Source organism: Solea senegalensis, linkage group LG14, assembly GCF_019176455.1.
Source record: "Solea senegalensis isolate Sse05_10M linkage group LG14, IFAPA_SoseM_1, whole genome shotgun sequence".
In the NCBI taxonomy this organism is placed as follows: domain Eukaryota; kingdom Metazoa; phylum Chordata; class Actinopteri; order Pleuronectiformes; family Soleidae; genus Solea; species Solea senegalensis.
The window spans coordinates 23,007,719-23,026,753 of record NC_058034.1 but is presented as its reverse complement, the minus strand read 5'-3'; the positions used below and the strand labels follow the sequence as shown (position 1 = coordinate 23,026,753).

Sequence of the window (19,035 nt, the reverse complement as noted above, 5' to 3'; positions counted from 1 at the left end):
AATCAGAGCGTATATGTGTGTGTGTGTGTGAATGTGTGTGTGTGAGTGAGTGTGTGTGTGTGTGTGTGCGCTGGCTGGCTGCAGTGATACTGAGGCACTGAGCGACGAACAGCTCTGTTATACACTCCAACCTCAATTACTCTCTCTCCTCCTGCTGCTGCTGATGCTGCTGCTCAGCCTCTCGCTCTCTCTCTCTCTCTCCCTCCCTCTCGCTCTCTCCCCCTCGCTCTCTCTCCCCCTCTCTCTAAATCTACCTTTCCCTCCCGTGTCACACCAAACCCCTGACACATCCATTAATGTCTCAGAGAATTTCCTTCACAGAAATATCTGCTAATATAATTCAGGCTCCACGAGAAAAAATGGGTGACTTGAGGACAAGTGGACGAGGACGGAGACACGTGAAGACGTTCCACGTCTCCACCATGAGGAGGGTTTCTGTATTTACATCTACACATAAATTCTGACTTTTACAGCCCATAAAACAGAGACTGTGCTGTCCATGGATCTCATGTTGTATTCAAATGTGATGTAAATACCAGAACTGGACCAGGTCTCAGTGTCAGTCAAAGTTCTGCCATGTTGTTTTTATTTTTAAGTCCTAAGTATTCTGGAGTATTTGGAGAAACTGGATAACTGTGGAGTCGTCACTGTGCTTCCTGTTGAGCTTGTTATGTGTAGACATTCACTTTCTTTAGGCTGTCCAAATTCAGTGTCTTAAAAGAATACATGCATGGTCTCTTCTTGGTTTTCAACAATCAGATCAACTAAACATGAGCCCTTTTACACCAACATCTCCAGGAACTTTAATTACCAGGGACTTATTTACGCGGGGAAATCATTCTCCAGTAATCTGTGTTTCCTAAATGATGACGTTTAACATGGTGGCCCGATCGCTCGATTGTGTTTCCCAAAACCTGTTTCATTTTGATAAACAAGAGACAAATGGGAATGCTGTGATTTTTGTTCTGTCCAGTGAGCAAAGACCTTCAGAACAACACGTGCTTTCATGTCACTGTCTCCAAAAGTCTCTAATAACACCAGAGAAGGTCGCTAGATTCGTCGCTAGTTGCATTTTTAAAAATAAGAGTCGCTCGACGGGTCTGAATACTCGCTAAATCCATCCATCCATTTATTTTCTACCACTTTATCCTTCACAGGAGGGACACTGACATAGGGCGATAGGCGGGGTCACACGCTGGACAGTTCACCAGTCACATATAGAGACGGTCCATTTAGACCAAGTCCAATTTACCTCATCCCCATATTGCAAGTTTTTGGACTGCAGGAGGAAGTCAGAGAACCTGGAGAAAACCCTGGCTCACACGGGGAGAACATGTGACCTCCATGTAGAAAGGCAGGAGTGCTAACCACTACACCCACCGCGTAGCTCTACTCGCTAAATATAGTGACAACATTGTTGCTTTCAGTTGGCGACACAGAAACAGCTGCAAAATGTCTTCCACCAATCAGTGTTCTTCAGCACACAGCCCCGCCCCTCTAAAGTCCCTGGTAAGTCACAGGTAAGTACTTCTCTCCGGGAAAGTTTTCCCCCGTGGAAATTTTGGTCTAAAAGCGCCAAAGTTTTTCAAAATCCCGGTGAAAACGAGAAAAGTTCCTGCAGTAGAAAAGGGACTCTGTTCTAGAGCCGGTGTCTGTAGATGTTCACCAAGACATTTTAGCCAAGAATTCTAGAATTTAGCAGAGGTTGTACACAGAGGACACGTTGAATCCTTCAGGACTAACGACTAAAAGACAATGTTAATGTTTTCAATCGATACAGGAAGTTTTATTCCCTCAGCAAAAACTAAACTGATGTAAATTCAATTCAATTAAATTTTATTTGTATAGCGCCAAATCATAACATACATTATCTCAAGGCACTGTACATAGACAACATCGAGAACAGAGAACCCTAGGAGCACTAAGCATCAGTGGAGAGAAAAAACTCCCCCTTAACAGGAAGAAATCTCTGACAGAACCAGGCTCAGAGATGTGCAGCATATGCCTCGACCGGTTGGGGTGAAAGGAAAGTAAATGAGCTGGCTAATATTTTAGCACAGATTGTCAGCGTCAATCCAACAAAGTGGAAACATCGATGGACTCTAGGAACCATTTATTCTCTGGAACAATAGGTCTTTGAAGTACACAGTGGAAACGTGTCTGAATTCACTGAGTTTCAACAGAATCACAAAAACAAGCTCTACATTGTTTTCACAGATGCCTGGAGTCAAAGATAATGAGCAGCTTCCACTGATCCTGTTAATATTGTGGTTTTAAGACCCCCTCAAGAAAGTCGACAGTAACAGCGACTCATTCAGTCCAAACACACACAAAAAAAACCACTATGACACTTTCTAGACTCATTTTAATCTCCATGAAGACTCAAAGAACCTCTCCTGAGTTCCTGAGGACATCCTGAGGGACACCTGATAGATAATGGGCTGGGCTTCAGTCAGACTGTTCGTTCCAGCGGAAGATTTAAGTTCCTTAAACTGGAGAACTCAGATTTCCAACTTCACAAACCCTGACATGGATTCCAAGATGGCTTCCACTCCTCTGCTACTTTAACTGTGAGCTGCACTTCTGTCATGTGAAACTTCTGTTTCACAATAAGTCAATGAGTCAATAATGGCGCATTTCCACCGGCTCTACTCGCCTCGCCTAGCCATGGCACGGTTTAAGTAGCGTTTCCACTAGCAAAGTACCTGATACCTGGTACTATTTTTAGTACCTGCTCTGGCGAGATCCCAAGCGTGCTGTGCTAGTAGTATGTACTATGCGATGATTGGTCAGACTGCCGGCCGCTGAATGGCCAGAGTCCGGTCACAGGAAGAGACGTCCCACTCACAAATCAAGCTGAACAGCGCCAAACTGTAGATCACTTAAAACTACTTAACAATCCAAAAAACTTGGGTTAATCTCCAACAACTACCAGGGAAAGCTCTATATTTAACAGGAGTCTTTTAAAGTGGAGTGGTTATTTATGGACAGCATCGGCGATCGTGAGTGTCATCACAGACCGCTGCCGCTGTAGTCTGTGGAGTAGGAGGCCGTAATCCGGAGACGCATGGACAGAAATCCAGCCGAACAGTGCTGAATTGTAGATAAGTTAAAACTACTTAACAATCCTAAAAACATGGGTTAATCTCCAACAACTGCAGAAGTGTGGTGTAAAGTCACTAGTCACTCGCAGTTTCACTCAACCGTGCAGTGATGACTCCGCCCACGTTAAGTAGGTACTTTTTTTGTAGTGGAGATGTAAACTAATTTTCCAAGTTCCTTAAACTGGAGAACTCAGATTTCCAACTTCACAAACCCTTACATGGATTCCATGACGGCCTGGAGGAGCCTGGGTTTGTACATCAAGATCCACTGCTTTCAAAATTTGTATTTGCAGCACGAGCTATAAACGTTCCACTCAATACAGACATGATGATCATGATGATGATGATGGTGGTGTGTGTGCGTGTGCGTGTGCGTGTGTGTGTGTGTGTGTGTGTGTGCGCAGATGTTGCAGCAATCAAACAAGAGCAGTGGAGAACAGATGAGGACAGGAATCAGAGATGGAGCCTAATCTGCATCAAAAACACACACACGCACACTGACACACCGACACACACACGCACACCGATGCATCATACATTAATTCAGAGCAGAGAGTTGGTGTTGGAACTGATACAGGGAGCTGTTCTGTTATGATAGATTATTGATTTTCCTGCACACACAAATCTGCACACAGGCAAAAAAACACAAATTCTCATCAATATACAAAACATTCAGTATGTAAACACACACACACACACACACACACTCATAAATGAAACGCATCACGACTAGACAGAAGCTTGTGCACTAGTTACCAGCAATGGGAAACAAGGTAAACTTAAGATAAGGCAGAGTTCTGCCTTACTACACACAGAGCTTTGAGATAATGTATGTTGTGATTTGAACTGAACCAGTGCACGGATGACGAACATCGAACACGACAACAGACAACAACAGAAGACTGTTTTTCCTGCTCGGTTTGAGGCCGTTTGTCTCAACAAGACGTCAAACTCTGTATGAGAAGAACCACCGGTGCAAGGGGAGCGACATTTTTCTGTCAACCAAGCAGCTCACCGTCGTCAATCTAGCTCCACGCTTACTGGACCATTACTCTGGTACCACAAGGGAGGGGTACCAAACAATGGTTGTACTGTTGGGGTTATTCTGGTACTATTCTTAATGGAAACACAAAAACAAACGTACCGCACTGAACCGTTCCACTCAGTGGAAACACGTGACTTCAAATCAGACTGAGAAACAAAACAAGATTCACGATTTTCTACAGGTGCACGACATCCAGTGACATTTCTATCTGTCCAAAAACCTTTTTATTTCTGCTGCTGAATAATCCGGCTAAATGCTACAGCAGCAGCAGTAAATAGCCTCTGTACTGTGACACCTGCAGAGAAGCAAACAGCAGACAGACACAATCAGAAAGCAGCTGGTGATCACTGTGCAGCATTTAGCAGCTCAGTCCCTGCTGGTTCAGGCGTCAGGGCACATTTGTGCTTGAGGGAAAAAGACACGACAACCTGTGGTTTTCATGTGCAGACATTTAAATAAATATTTATTTGAAATGGAGAGAATGTTACTAGAAACATTAGAGTCAATGGAAATCTGCATTTAATCCAATACAATACTATGTAGAGGAGCTACTGCACAAGAGATTAAAGTCAATAAATGTGATTTCAATAATTCAGATTAGTGTCTTGAATGTGGAACTAAAGGTGAATATAATGATTATTTAATGATTATACTTTCTACCAGAACTCAAAACTTCTGCGTCATTAGGACCAGGTTTTGGTCTCCATGAGGACGACTGGTCCTGACAGGGTCAGTGTTTATGACAGAAAAAAGGCCATCATACACCATATATACATCAAATAAAACTATTATAATGCACTTGAGAGTTGAATAATTCCCATATATAAGGAATATGCATAATGCGATAAAACCGCGTCTCTCATTAGACTCAGCGTTGTCGAGATCGACATCTATTGGGCCAATTATTGGAGCTGATATTTGCCATTTTATAACAGTTTATTATTATTTTCTAGTTGACCAATTATTACAGTAAAACATTTATTCCAACCATTGAAAATACTGTATATAACTGCATAAAACGTGGATTGGCGGATTAGTGGAGCTTAATAACTGGTCACTGAAGTTAAGTCAGACATTTTAGGATTATTTTGTCATCATTACACATTTATAATTTATCAGGTGGAGGGAAAAACAAATAAAAATCCGCTAAATACATGTGGAGCTGTAACTAACCATCATCTGTTAATGTCACTTATTTTCTTAATTACTTGTTTAATCTGGGAAATATTGAACAGTGTTCGCCAATAATAATGTTTTCAAATGAATTTATTGAGTTTTAATTATTTCTTTATTATAAGGAGCAAAAAACAAACAAGAAAATGTACTTATTTAACTGATTAATTGATAAAAAGTAGGGATGAGCCAATACAATACTTAGTATCGGTCTGATACTGGTCTAAATCACTGGATCTGATGTCAAATGTATGTCAAGATAAAAATGTAAAATTGAATACAATCTAAAAATCCTATAAATCGCACGCTTCACTTTGCACAGACATGGGTGAAAAGGACTGATATCTGTAGAGACTATCAGACAAGAAAAAGTGGTATCGAGCTGTCTGTATGTATGAAAATTAGAATAAATATATAACATAGGCTGAATTATCGGCCATAGAAAACTCTTATCGGTCGGCCAGTACTTCAGTGTTTGTTCCAGTTATTCATAATAAAACAGTTTCAGTCTAAAATTCACCGTCAGTCACATTTTCTGTGTGAAAACTGTGAGAAACAGCGGTGACGTGGAGTCTGGAGGATAATCAAATAACCCCGGCTCAGAGTTTCTGATGTCGTGTGTAAAGCTGCACTGCTGGGTGTTTTGATTTGCCTCAGAGGAAGAATGAAAAACTGTGATAAATAAAAGCTGCTGTTGACTCTGGTGGACGCATGTTGTGTAGGAAATGAGGTTTTATTTTTCGGATGTTGACCTTCTCTGTGTGGCTCTGCAGATAAATAAAGATCAACTGCATATGAAAAAAGAAAATCATTCAAATGTAAAACATTCTGCGTGCAGTTTTCCACAGAGACTGAGGATAAACTCCTGCAGGTAAATGGAGGATGAAGTGGAGAGAAAATGTTTGTGTTTTCTCTTTAGGACCTTTTTCTTATGTCGTCCTCATGGAGACCAGAACTTGCTCCCAATGAGGAAGAACCTCATCTGTGAGGAACTGCTTCAGGTCAACACTAAGGTTTAACAGGAAAAGTCACAAGTTTTTCAGGTGGAAACTGGTCCTTTTTTGGACAGATAGAAATGTCACTGGATGTCGTGAACACCTGGAGGTTCTGACTACAATATGGAACACACCCTTGCTTCCTGTAGAGGTCTGTGAAGAGGACTGACCAAGAGAGAGAGGAGGAGGAGGAGGAGGCGGAGCTTTCGTACCAGAGCTGTTTAGATAACCAGCTTCGTTTGGTCAGGTGTGAAAGCTCATCCAAACTCTGGTGTGGACCTAACAAGCAAACTCCTGAAATGTGGGTCTCTGTGTAGTTCACTTAGGTCCCTTTCACACCTAATAGTCCACTAAACTCGGTTCATTTGGGGGTTGCAAAATTGAGCCGGTCCGAGTTTGCTTTCACATTTCAGTGAATAACGTATCCCCCTCCTCGCCTGAGGGGGCGCTGCATCAAGAATGACTGAAGGAGAAGACGAGACAACAATGAAGAATGAAGAAAATTCACTCATCTGTTGTGTTTCCTCCACATCAGCGCTTCCTATGGTTCACCTCGCTCTCATCGTTCTACATGCTACATGTTTTGGTTGTGTTTACCCACAATGCCCTGCGTTGTAGTCCGCTTTCTGCATTTGGTTCACTTGAAGCGAACCGAACAGACGTTTTTAGGCGGAACCAGAGTTCACTTCTTTGATGCGCATCAGAGTTCGGTTGCTCATTCACGCCTCCTCAAACTAGGATTGGAATAAGAAGGAGCAGCTGTGAATGAATGAACCCTGACAGAGGGAAATAACCAAAGAGACGGAGTGAGGAGAACTGCAGCCTGCAGCTCATACTGACAAGCTTCTTCTGAAAAACCAATTAGGTTTTCTATTCTGGCCAATCGATGAGCTGGGTTTTCTTCTTCTTCCTCACTCTTTTTTTTCTTCCTGTCAGTGCTCATTTATGACACCACCACCAAACCAGCTGTTTGAAATGAAGGTGTCGAACCCCCGGACCAGGATCTCTGAATGTCAGCCACTGCTGAAACCTCTGCTTGATGTGTCTAAAGATTTAGAATTAGGTTAAGTTTAGATTTAGTTGTGATGGTTAAGTGAGGGTAAGGGAACGTGTGTGTGTGGTACAATCACTGTGGAGCCTGATTAAGCGACTGTTAATTAACGTGACAGTGATTATAGCAGCAGATATGTAAATAGGCCTCATTGAACTCATCAGCTCATTTCACGACATCAGGGTGAAAATTGGAGGAAAAGATTTGAACTAAAAGCGTGATCATGAAGACGTGAACTCGTACAAAGACATGATCTCGTACAAAGACATGATCTCGAATGTCTCGTGAACGTGCGATGGCATACAAAGGCGTGATCGAAGATGTGAATCGTAAAGCGTGATGTCGTGAAACGTCACGAAGACGTGAACTCATACGAAGACGTGAACTCGTACGAAGACGTGATCTCGTACGAAGATGTGAACTCGTACAAAGACGCTGTGTTAGCTCGTCGGATTCAGTTAAAAAAAAAACACTCAGAACTTCAGTAAAGTTCACTTAAATATTTGATGAGATGCTTGGTAAATAAATAACAACCCTCACTTTATACGTGTTATTTGAAACATATGCACATGAATGTTAATTTAAAGGTTGGACACATTTAGAAATATTTGCAACAGCATTGTACCTGTATGTAATAACAATGTAGCAGTGTGGTAACAGAGTAATAATAGTACAATAATACTGTTATTATTTAAGGAGAATAATCAGGAAGCTGCAGCCGCACAGGTCACAGACTTAAACCCCAACCCCAAATAATAAGGGTTAGGGTTAGCCAGGTGATGGTTAAGGTAAGGGTAAGGGTCTATAAGTGTCCTAAGTAAGAACACTGCATGAGAATGTGTGTGGGTGTGTGGGTTTGAAAGTATTTCTTTGAAGGCCACACCAATCAGGTCAAGGACTGAGCAGCCGAGGTATCAACCGACTTTTAAACCACACGCACGCACGCACATGCACGCACACACGACAACACGCACACTCGCACATGCAGAGCTTGTATAGACAATCAGTTACTGAAGCTGCTTCTGGTGTGTGTGTGTGTGTGTCTCGTCTGATTTGCTCTCTAATGAAAACATCCCAGAGAATTCTTCTGTGAACGAGTGGATTCTTAAATCCATGGACGTGGTTTATTTTTGCTCCACTGCTCGGTAAATTTCTCCGTATTAAATATGTCCAATATTCTTCTTCTAAATAATTATCTCACATCTGCAGCAGCAGATACATTTAAAAGGTCAATCTAGTGAAACTCACTTCATCATCGTCTGAACTGATTGGTCTGGTTAAAGAAATATAACCGTTTTATTGGTTTCTAAATATCATCATTATTATTACCATTATATCTATATTAGGGATGCACAATGTTGGACTTTTTGACAATGTCCCATATAATTATCTTTAACTTAAATACAAGATTGTGCTTCAACAGTGAAATTTCCTTGTGTTAAAAGAAGAATAAAATAGTGGATTAGGACAAAATATCCCATAAACACTAATCCTAATGAACATATTTATATATAAAAATGTTTTTCCCTGCTCTAAACTGCAGAGGTTATTACATTTATTTCACACAATTTTAAAATAACAAAACTTTAAGACAGGGGGCGTAGCATAGAAATGAAGGAGGCAGCAGCTTATTCAGCTCCTGTTTCAGTCATTAGTCAAATTAGGGGATCGTTCAGTTTTATTTGAGCTCACTGGTTTATATGTAAACCATAATTTCTCTATCTGTTTGTGTAAAGTTTTGTCTTTTTGTACATTAACATCAATAAAAACAACATTTGATCCACGACTGTGAGTCAGCTTCTACTCCACCGTGTCTATTTATATTATGTTTGTCCTGTGAGCGTCTGCTGCTGCTGCTATGACCCACTTTCATCACACTTCCAATCAACTTTCTCTTCATGTAATTAACTTTAAATATAAACCATAGAATTCAGAGCAGGTCTATTTCCGTGGAATCATTTAAACAAACCGTTCTGACACCAAGGAGACAGGAAAGTGCTGAGAAGACGAGAGTTTACAGATAAAAGCCTCGGCAGAGAAAAACACGGCGTTATCAGAGTTCCACCTGCTGCTACGTTTATCCAACAGCTCAGTGAGGATTCTCCACTGACAGCAACCAACAACAGGACAACAGAGCTCATCCACGTCATTAAAAAGATGTGACTTTAGAAAGGATGGGAGGTGAGGAACAGATGAGAGAAAGAGACAGACAAACGGTTTTACACCTGAAAACCCTGGTTTACACATGGAAACACTTGTTTACACCTAATACTCTGGTTTTTACACCTAAAACGCTGTTTTTTACAACTGAAAACACTGTTTTTTACAACTGAAAACACTGTTTTTTACAACTGAAAACACTGCTTTAAGGTTCAGTTACACTTAAAAAATGCATCATTCTGACCTGAAATGATTCTGCTGGAGACTAAAGTTTGTGTAAATTTTTAACAGTAACTTTTATTTAGAAAAAAACAAGTATTCATATTTAAACTGGCACTTTTTTCTCAATTGACAGTGGAAACTTACAAAAGAAACTTCAGCTGGATTTTTGACTCAATACACACTGAACACAGTTTTACTCATGTAGACGAAAATTTCAAAATGTGTCATTCTCTTAAACACAGTTTAAAAACACGTTTTGGCTAATGAGATTAATTTGTATTTAACTGCATTAAAACCAGGGACGAAAATGTTTCAGTGACAAAAATGAAATATAAGTATATATAAGTCATTTCATAGGGATGCACAAGACTGGACTTTTTGTCGATATTGTGGGAGTAATTGGGTCAATAACTGATAAAATACATATACTTCTTATATTATCACTAAGTCACAATATGATATTACTAAGTCATGATATGATATCACGATATTTAAATCACAATACGATATTATCACTAAATCACGGTACGATATTATCACCAAGTTATGACATGATATCCCGATATTTAAGTCACGAAGCGATATTATCACAATATTGCGATATAGTGAGCATTAGTGAAATCATATATCGCGATGTACACAAACAACAGCTCTATTGAGAGTGAGCACTTGGCGCCAACTAGTGGACTGACACATGAATTGATTTTTTTTTGTGCTAATGCTAATCCACAAAAAGTTTCATGTATACTTTTAGCATCAGTAAAAAAAGAACTAACTAGCGATATAATATCACCACAGAAAATATCACTACTATCAATACTTCCATCCCTACATGCTACTGATTTAATCGTTATTCATATACCAATATTGTGCTGATAATATCAGGCATCTGTATCATTTAAAGTTTGCTTAAACTTCATATTTTAGAGCAGAAAATATCATCTTACTCTTATTTATCAAAAAAATAAAGGACAAATAAACACATGAAAACACAGAAATTGTCAATGAGACGTCCTTTCTTTGGCGAGATTGACATGGACAAAAAATGTAGGATTTAAAGGAGACAGATGTAAAAACATCACGCTCAGACACCAACGAGTCTTTGAACCATTTAAGAGAAACCAGCTCTAGATTCCACCTCAGAAACACCAAATCCACCTCTTTATCTACAGAAACTAAGAATCTTAACCCTCAAACCAAGAGTTAATAAAATATGTCAAATAAAAAAGGACCAATCACAGCCCAGTCTGCCATCTTTAAACACTCACAACCAAACGCACCAGAGGAAAAACCCAAAAACCTCAGAGAGACCAGAGAGAGACCAGACAGAGAGAGAGACAGAGAGAGAGAGACAGAGAGAGAGAGACCAGACAGAGAGACGGAGAGACCAGAGACACCGGAGAGCAAACAGGAATAAGAGAAATTAAATAAACATCTGTTCTGTAAAAATCCTCCGCTCTCTGCTCTGTTACAGGTTTATGGACAGGACGGAGACAACGGCTGCTTCACACACGTCCTGCAAAGACAGAAACACACATACACACACATGTTAAGACAAACACACACACACACACACACACCAGGTTCTCCACGTCTTCACTGCCGAGGAAGACCTTCAAAATAAGAGACTGTGGAACGTGTCGCAGCACAACAGCAAAAACACGTACAACAAAAAAAAAAGAGCCAAAGGACCCAAATATCAAAGGACTCTGTCGTTTCTTTATAGTCGTGAAAAAGCGCTTACGCAAACGCACAAACATGCACGATCACTGGCCCCAAGCTAACACTGTGAGTTATAGTCTGTGTGGTGCCCCGCCTGTCACTGGACCAGGTGGGCGGAGTCGCAGGAGGATCTCATCTCACTCCCAAACAGAAGAATACAAAAAGCCGTCTCCACACATTCCACACGAACGCCTCACCTAGCACTGAGTGGCAGTTCATTTCATCGGGTACAAGGCCTTAGTTCAACCGTAGGTTCTGTTTCAAAGGTTTGGTACAGGGTTGCAGTTCCACCCGGTGTTGTTTTGTTATTCTTTTTTTGGGTTAAGGTTAAGGTCAGTAGTAGTTATGGTTTAGTTTAAAGTACGTCTCCAGAAAATGAATGTAAGTCAATGTAATGTAATGTATCATGTATTGAGTGTGAATTCTTCTGGTTACATAATCTATCTGTCATCGACATGAAAACTGAACTGTCATGTCTCCTGGTCTCTCTGCCTCACCCCCTCCTCTCCTCTGTCTCCCATTTTTCCTTTCACCACAACCTGTCTTGGCAGATGGCTGCAGATCTTTGAGTCTGGTTCCTCCACTGATGCCTGGAGTTTGTTTATTGTGTGAACTGTTGTTCCTCCGCTCTCTCCTGTTGTTACATAGATAATGTATGTTGTGGTTATGAAAGAGTGAGGGTTAGAGTGAGTTGAACACATGACATACACACCTTACCCTAACTGAAACCCTAAGACCAGGTCTTAAGAAGTCTGTCAAAAATGTCCTCATAAAAAATGTACACACACACACACACACACACACACAAGCCTACATTTTTCCTGACCCACAAACAGACACTACCCTTTCTTTTCTGAGCAGATGCTCAGTCTGTTTGAAGTGCACACAAACAAACACACACACACACACACACACACACACACGCGCACCAAGATCAAACAACATTTTATCTTTGTTTTCATACAGCGTTCTCGTCACCTGTACCCTTAATCACCATGACGACACAACAAGATGTTTCATCTATGTGTGTGCGTGTAGTTTGAGTGAGTCTCTTGTTTCATATTTGTGTGTTCTGATGTTTCAGATCACAGTCCACACAGTGAAACACAGTGATGCAGTAATTAAGCAGAATAATAATGATGATAATCAGAATAATGTACAGTACATGTTCACATAACCCAGTTCACCTGCTCATATCAGCATTTTCTCGTGTTTAAAAACCCATATTTAAATAATAATTAAGTAAACTATGGAATAAGACCTGCCTAAGCACAAAGAGATTTAATTTAATGAACCAAACATGTAATAATGCTGCCTTTCATACCTTCAAGCACTTTAAATGCACTGTAAACATTTTTACTCACTGAATGTTTTTATGATTATATTTTTGGGTCTAATTTTGTTGTGTTCCTCTGCAGTGACAAAAGGCTAATTATGAATAACTCAATAAACAATAAAAGAAATAAGTCAAATAATAAAAGAGAGTAAAAAAATTTTACAATTATACTAATGTCAATAAAAATACTTATACATAATAGTGTGGGAATATAATAAATTAGAAATTAAAAGAAGTTAATCAAATAAATGTAACTTTTTTAATTATAGTTAATCAGTGAATTAGCTGAGGATTTATTTATTTAATGTGTTGTTTTTGTGTGTTTCACTGTGTCACACTGACCTTTGGCCTGCTCCAGGTCAGAGTTCAGCTCGTGCTCTGATTGGCTGGGAGGACAGTAGGGCGGGGGTTGTCTGAGAGGGGGTGTGGCTATTCCTGGTTTCTTAAAAAAAAAAAGAAAAACCCACAAACATTTAACTGCAAATACAAACCAAAACAATACAGAGAAGAGTGTGAGGTGAGGCTGTGCTGCCCTCTGCTGGACTCTCATGCACTCAGTCTAAAGCAGCCATCTTTAATCTGTGATCAATGTTAATATAACATCTGCAACAATTAACTGATTCATCGATCAATAAATTCATCAAAAACTCTTCTGATCATTGATCAATTTGTGCTTTTCTGATTTTTCAGCTGCTTTAATGTGATTTTTCAGTTTTCTTTGAAAACTGAATCATTTGTGTATCGTACTTAAGTTTGAAAAACATTTTAAAACATTTATATAAATATAATCCACAAAAAAAGTAATAGCAACAGATGAATGGATTGTGAAAACAAAACATTTGATGGTTTGTATTGTGATATTTTATTTTATTTTATCATTCTGTGTTTTCTTGTGCATTAATAATACTTTTGTTATTTTGTCTCAGATCTTGTTGGAAAAGAGATTTCTAAAAATAATAATAATAATAATTATTATTATTATTATTATTATTATTAATTAATTAATTAATTATGGAGACAGTCTTTGTCCTCACCGGAGACTCCGTCCTCTTGGCTTTGTGTTTGCTGTAGCTGGGAGCCGTTAGAGACACAGGCTGAAACACACACAAAGACACATATGTTATTGCAACACAACCTTTAACAACATTGAACTCTTTGACTATTCAAAAACGTTGCTTAAATTTGAGTTTATGAGTGAGAATCATGTTTCATCTGCTGCATCAACCCAGGCATCTCCAGCAGCTCAAAGGCACAAGACCTCACGTCTTTTATAACTCTGCATAATAAAGTTAATGTTGTCTTAATATACAGTCATTTACAAGTTAAAGTAAAAATCAGCGTAACCTTTTACCAAAAATATAGTTCAAATAAATTTGCAATGACCCGCACAGACATGCTGCTCGCCTCATACACCACTGACACCGTTTTCATTATTTTATTAACAATTTTCAACTTTTGTTTTAATAAACAGGAAACCACTGACTACAAGAGGAAGCTCCAACAGCTTTTAACTGAATGGCCCAAGATCATTCCTGATATTAGACTTGAATCTCCGAGACGCTGTCGCTGCTGTGGCCGACACCATCGTAGGATATGGAAGGACACCATATGTGCGCCCTCTGCTGGATTGTAAAAGGTACTACTTCAGTAGGTGCTTATGAAATGTCAGCATTTGCATTTGAAGCCGGTTTACATCCTGCACTGGAAACCAAATCCATTTTAAAGTTTCAAAGTAATACTGAAGTTTATTTGTTTGGTTGTTTCGTGGTTTACTCGACACCTGTGAGTCGGACATGAGGTCGTGTCACAAACCGCCTGAAATTTTAGCAGGGAAAACAATTAAAGATGTCAGATTGTGAAAAGGTTCTTGAACAGTTGTGCTTTCATCTCTGTAACTCAACATATTAATCCTACTGTTGCTTTCTTGGTGAAAAGAGAAAGAGAAGAATCAACCACGTACCCGTGGTGTCGCCGACAGACTCTGGACGATGAAGACGATCGGGCTCGGAGCTGATTTGATGGCACTGACCGCCTCCTCATGACTGGCAGACTGTAGGTCAACTGTGACACTGACCGCCACCTCACACTGGCACACACACACACACACACACACACGCACACACACACACACACACAGCAGACAATGCCAGGATAATCAGATTGAGTCCCTTTGTTTGCCCTCTGGTGGTGGACTAAGGAGGACACCCGTCCTCTTCTCTCATATAGGGGTCCACAGAGACCCAGTCCCACCTCTAAGATCTTGTCTCCAGTCTTGAGTTGCTGTGTCTTGGCAGCAGGACTGTTGGCCAGAACCTGCTTGATGAAGATTCCCTTCAGCTCCTCTCCGTTCCTCAGACGCTTGATGACGTGCCGACCTCCCACGATGCTCAGACCCAGAGACTGGTCCTCCTCGGCCCACACCTCCACCCTGTGGTGCAGAGAGACACTGACATCACCACTGTGGTTCAGGACAGAGAGACTACATACTATAATATTAAATAATAAACTGAATAATCGGATTATCTTCAGATAATACAATTAAGTATTGTTCTCGAGATCTTGCGTATAGCAGCTTTAATGTGAGGGTTACCTGCGTGCTGGTCCCCAGTGACTGAACGCTGGAGTTTCCTCTCCTTCTCCCTGTTCTCTTTCAGGGAGATTTCTGTGAAAACACATCATAAAACAAGGTTCTGCCTCATTAGGACCAGGTTTTGGTGTCCATGAGGACTACAGGTCCTGACGAGGTCAGTGTTAATGCCAGGTCTTAAAAAAAAGGTCTTAAAGAGGCAACAAATACAAGAACACATGGCAGTGGCTAGTGTTTCCCACCTGTGGCCTCCTCTGATTGGTAGAGAGGCTCCTCCCTGGCTCCGCCTCTTCCTCCTCTCTTGGTCAACCCTCTTCACAGACCTCCATAGGAAGAAAATAAAACAGAAATAATGTTTTTACATGATAATGAGGCTCATTAACGGCTCAGTGTGAACACATCTGTGCAGAGACCAGCAGGGGGCGACGCACGACTGTCAAATGTTGCACGAGAGGCAGGGTTCTGTTCTACTGTTTCCTCTCATGACCTTTGGCCCCTGAGATTGTGTGAGTTTGGCACTTTTTTTATTTTCTGCTGAGTTAAAGAGTGGAAAAAGTGGCTATTTCAATTATTAATATCTATAATATAATAATGAACAATTTATGTACACTAGGTGTAAAACAGATACATATGTATGCGTGTGAGCGTCTGTTTTTAAGTACAGAGGCGGTTAGGGGCCACATTTGAACTTTTTGGGGGGAAAATGAATAAATGAATAAATGACTGAATGAATAAAGAAGACAGAAATCTGTGATTAAAGTCTGCATTCTGAGTTTTAGAATTCTGAGAAAAAAAGTCAGTATTCAGAGATTAAATTCAATCTCTGAATACTGACTTTATTTATTAAATGTATCATTATTTTGTTTCAAATAAATAAATAAATCACATGTGGCCCTAATCCTCCTCCTGATTTTAATCTCAGAATTCTGTCCAAATGTTTTTTGTTTAATTTCCTTGTGGCCTGAAACCTGTTTTATATCTCTTATGTTATTGATGAGTTTAATTACTTTAATAACTTCAATTATTCAAGGATATTTATTGTTTTTATAATGTACACATAAAATATGCCTGTTATGACTCAATAAAAGTCATTAGTTTAATCTTTTAGACAAAATGTCGTCGTTAAATTGAATGATAAAACATATTCTTACATTAATCTGGTCATAATCTGATTACATGATCTGTTTTCTTCTAATGTCAACATCAAGGTTGAACACTTTGTTTCCTTCTCTTTGGCAAAGTCTGCAGAAACTTGCTGACGTGCAGAAAGCGGTCATTAAGAGCTCAAAATGGCTGCCAAGAGCAGCGTCCAACACTTGATGATTCCACGTGAGGACGGGGAGTCCCGAGCTGTGAGGGAGAGGGAGGAGGAGGAGGAGGAGGAGGACGACAGAGGGACTGAGCTCAGGAGACAGAGAGAATGAAATCATGAAGAGTAAAGAGAAAGAAAGGTGGAGGAGGAAGAGAGGAGTAAAAAAGGAGGAGTGGTAGATACTGACTCTGTGTCTGTGTCGGTCAGCGTGAGTTCTGAGTCTGCCTCGCTGTCTCTGTGATCTGAAACAAAGAAAAACTGAAAATAAGTCAATGAAGTCACATCAGAAGAATCACAAACACACAGTTGTTATTAACTCACTGAAATCTTTATTATTTGATAGATTTGTTGCTCACATGTATATAAATACTGCTGGTTTTTCATTTGTTGGGATAAAAGTTTTCTTCTTTTTTTATCTACAAACTCACATTTAATTCACTGAACTGAGCACAAAGCATTATTATTATAATTATTATTATTTGCATTAATATTATAATAATTATATTATTTGCATTATTCTTGTTATTACCCGTACAAGAGTTCCAGACTTTGACTGTAAAGGATTTAGTCAAATATTAAAACAAACCTTTCATTTCTCATGATTGGTGTTTGTCCCTGAAAATGGACAATAATGTATAAAATGCTTAGATGACGGTTAATGTGACTCGTTTTCCTTCAACAGCTCAAATTAAAAGCTGAGAGTCCACACTTTTATCACAACTTGATTGTTTCATTTCAAATTCATTGTGGTGGTCGACAGAGGGAAACCTATTTGAAAAAATGTGTGTATTTATATATACATTATATGTATATGTATGTAAGAAATGTAAGAAAAACAAATGAACAGCTGCTTCTCTCTCACCAGGAAACTGAAGTCCAGACATGATGCTCTCACGCTCTGACCTCTGGTCTTCATCCTCCTCTTCCTCGGGTTGCTCTTTCCTCCAGCTCTGAAACGAGACATCAGTCGAACCATCACTGAAGAACTGAACATAATCAGTGATGCTGCACATTAACTCAGGTGTCAATCACAAACCAAGACAAATTAAACACATTAAATCCTTAAATAAAGGCGGAGTTAAACATGTTCTGTGTAGGTGGCACCTGAGAAAACAAGGATTTATTCTCTCATCATCACATAAACCTCACACACTGATGGAGTGAGAGATAAACTCACTCTAATTACTATTATTCATTCATTCATTCATTTATTATTATTTTGTTATTTGTTTCATTTCCTCACACCCCCTGGTTTATACGACAGAACAGTGTTTCTGATTTTCCACCAGAGGAAGCTGGCACCACGCTTTGAGAACCATAGTTCTACGGAGTTTTATGTGATAATCAATTTAAAAGGAACCAACATATTAGCTCAGGAGAGAAAGTATTTCTTTTTAACGATCATTTTCATAATTGGTCCATAAAATGTCATGAAATATTGATCAGTGTTTCCCAAACCTCAAAATGAAGATGTTCTCACGCGTCCTGTTTAATGTTCAATGATTTCTTTGTTGTATGGAGCAAATAAAACGACAAATATTCACATTTAAGAAGCTGAAAACTAAGAGAAAACAATCAATCAGTTATCAAAATAGTTAACTCCTTAAGAACATTATTATCTCTTTAACATCTAAAGAAACTCCCTCTCTCACCTCCTCTGATCCAGCGTGGCTGGAGCAGGAGGAGAGCCTCCACTCCTCCCATGATGGAGGTGGTCTCCTGGGGAGAGAACTCATCCTCTCCTCTTCTCTCTCCTCTTCTCTCTCCTCCAGCTTCTTCACCTCCACCTCCTCATCCACAGCCATCTCCCTCCCCTCCTCCACAGGCAGGAGGTGAGAGGTCACAGTGGAGGTAGAGTAGCGAGGCAGACCTCCATCCAGGATCAGCTCCTCCCCCTCCTCTTCTTCCTCCTCTTCTTCTTCTTCTTGTCGCAGATCTTCAGGCAGAATGGAGCCATCACCGAAACCCTGAGACACAGAAGACGACGAGTGAGCAAAAACAAAAACTCTCACGTAGAGCGTCGTTATCATCATCCAGATCACTACTGTACACCGTTTTAATGAATGAATGAATGAATGAAGGCTTTATTATGAACACGTGAACACAGTGCAATCAAATAATTCAACAAAACACCAAATCTGAATTAAAAAAACTAAACAAAAACACGTCTGAAGAGGAGGAGCACAGGAAGTCCACCACAGAGCTCCGCCTACAGTTTGGGACATCAAATTCAAGGATCTTTAAGGATCAATTCCCCCAAATCCAAGGACAGAATGTGCTGACACAGCTTCTGACGGGAGGACAACTTGTAAGAGCGTCTTGGTCCAT

The 19,035-nt window shown here is 39.9% G+C and overlaps 1 protein-coding gene across 1 annotated transcript in view; it reads right to left on the bottom strand.

Annotated features, from left to right (window-relative positions):
- Positions 1 to 19,035, bottom strand: part of patj (PATJ crumbs cell polarity complex component) — a 91,264-nt gene that overhangs the window by 31,283 nt on the left and 40,946 nt on the right. The window contains exons 21-29 of the mRNA XM_044043876.1: positions 18,360 to 18,674; positions 17,570 to 17,657; positions 16,895 to 16,949; positions 15,638 to 15,718; positions 15,399 to 15,470; positions 15,049 to 15,236; positions 14,769 to 14,869; positions 13,843 to 13,902; positions 13,151 to 13,250 (exon numbers count right to left, since the gene is read on the bottom strand). Coding sequence (XP_043899811.1) covers positions 13,151 to 13,250; positions 13,843 to 13,902; positions 14,769 to 14,869; positions 15,049 to 15,236; positions 15,399 to 15,470; positions 15,638 to 15,718; positions 16,895 to 16,949; positions 17,570 to 17,657; positions 18,360 to 18,674 — 1,060 coding nt within the window. The remainder of the gene's footprint in view (positions 1 to 13,150; positions 13,251 to 13,842; positions 13,903 to 14,768; positions 14,870 to 15,048; positions 15,237 to 15,398; positions 15,471 to 15,637; positions 15,719 to 16,894; positions 16,950 to 17,569; positions 17,658 to 18,359; positions 18,675 to 19,035) is intronic.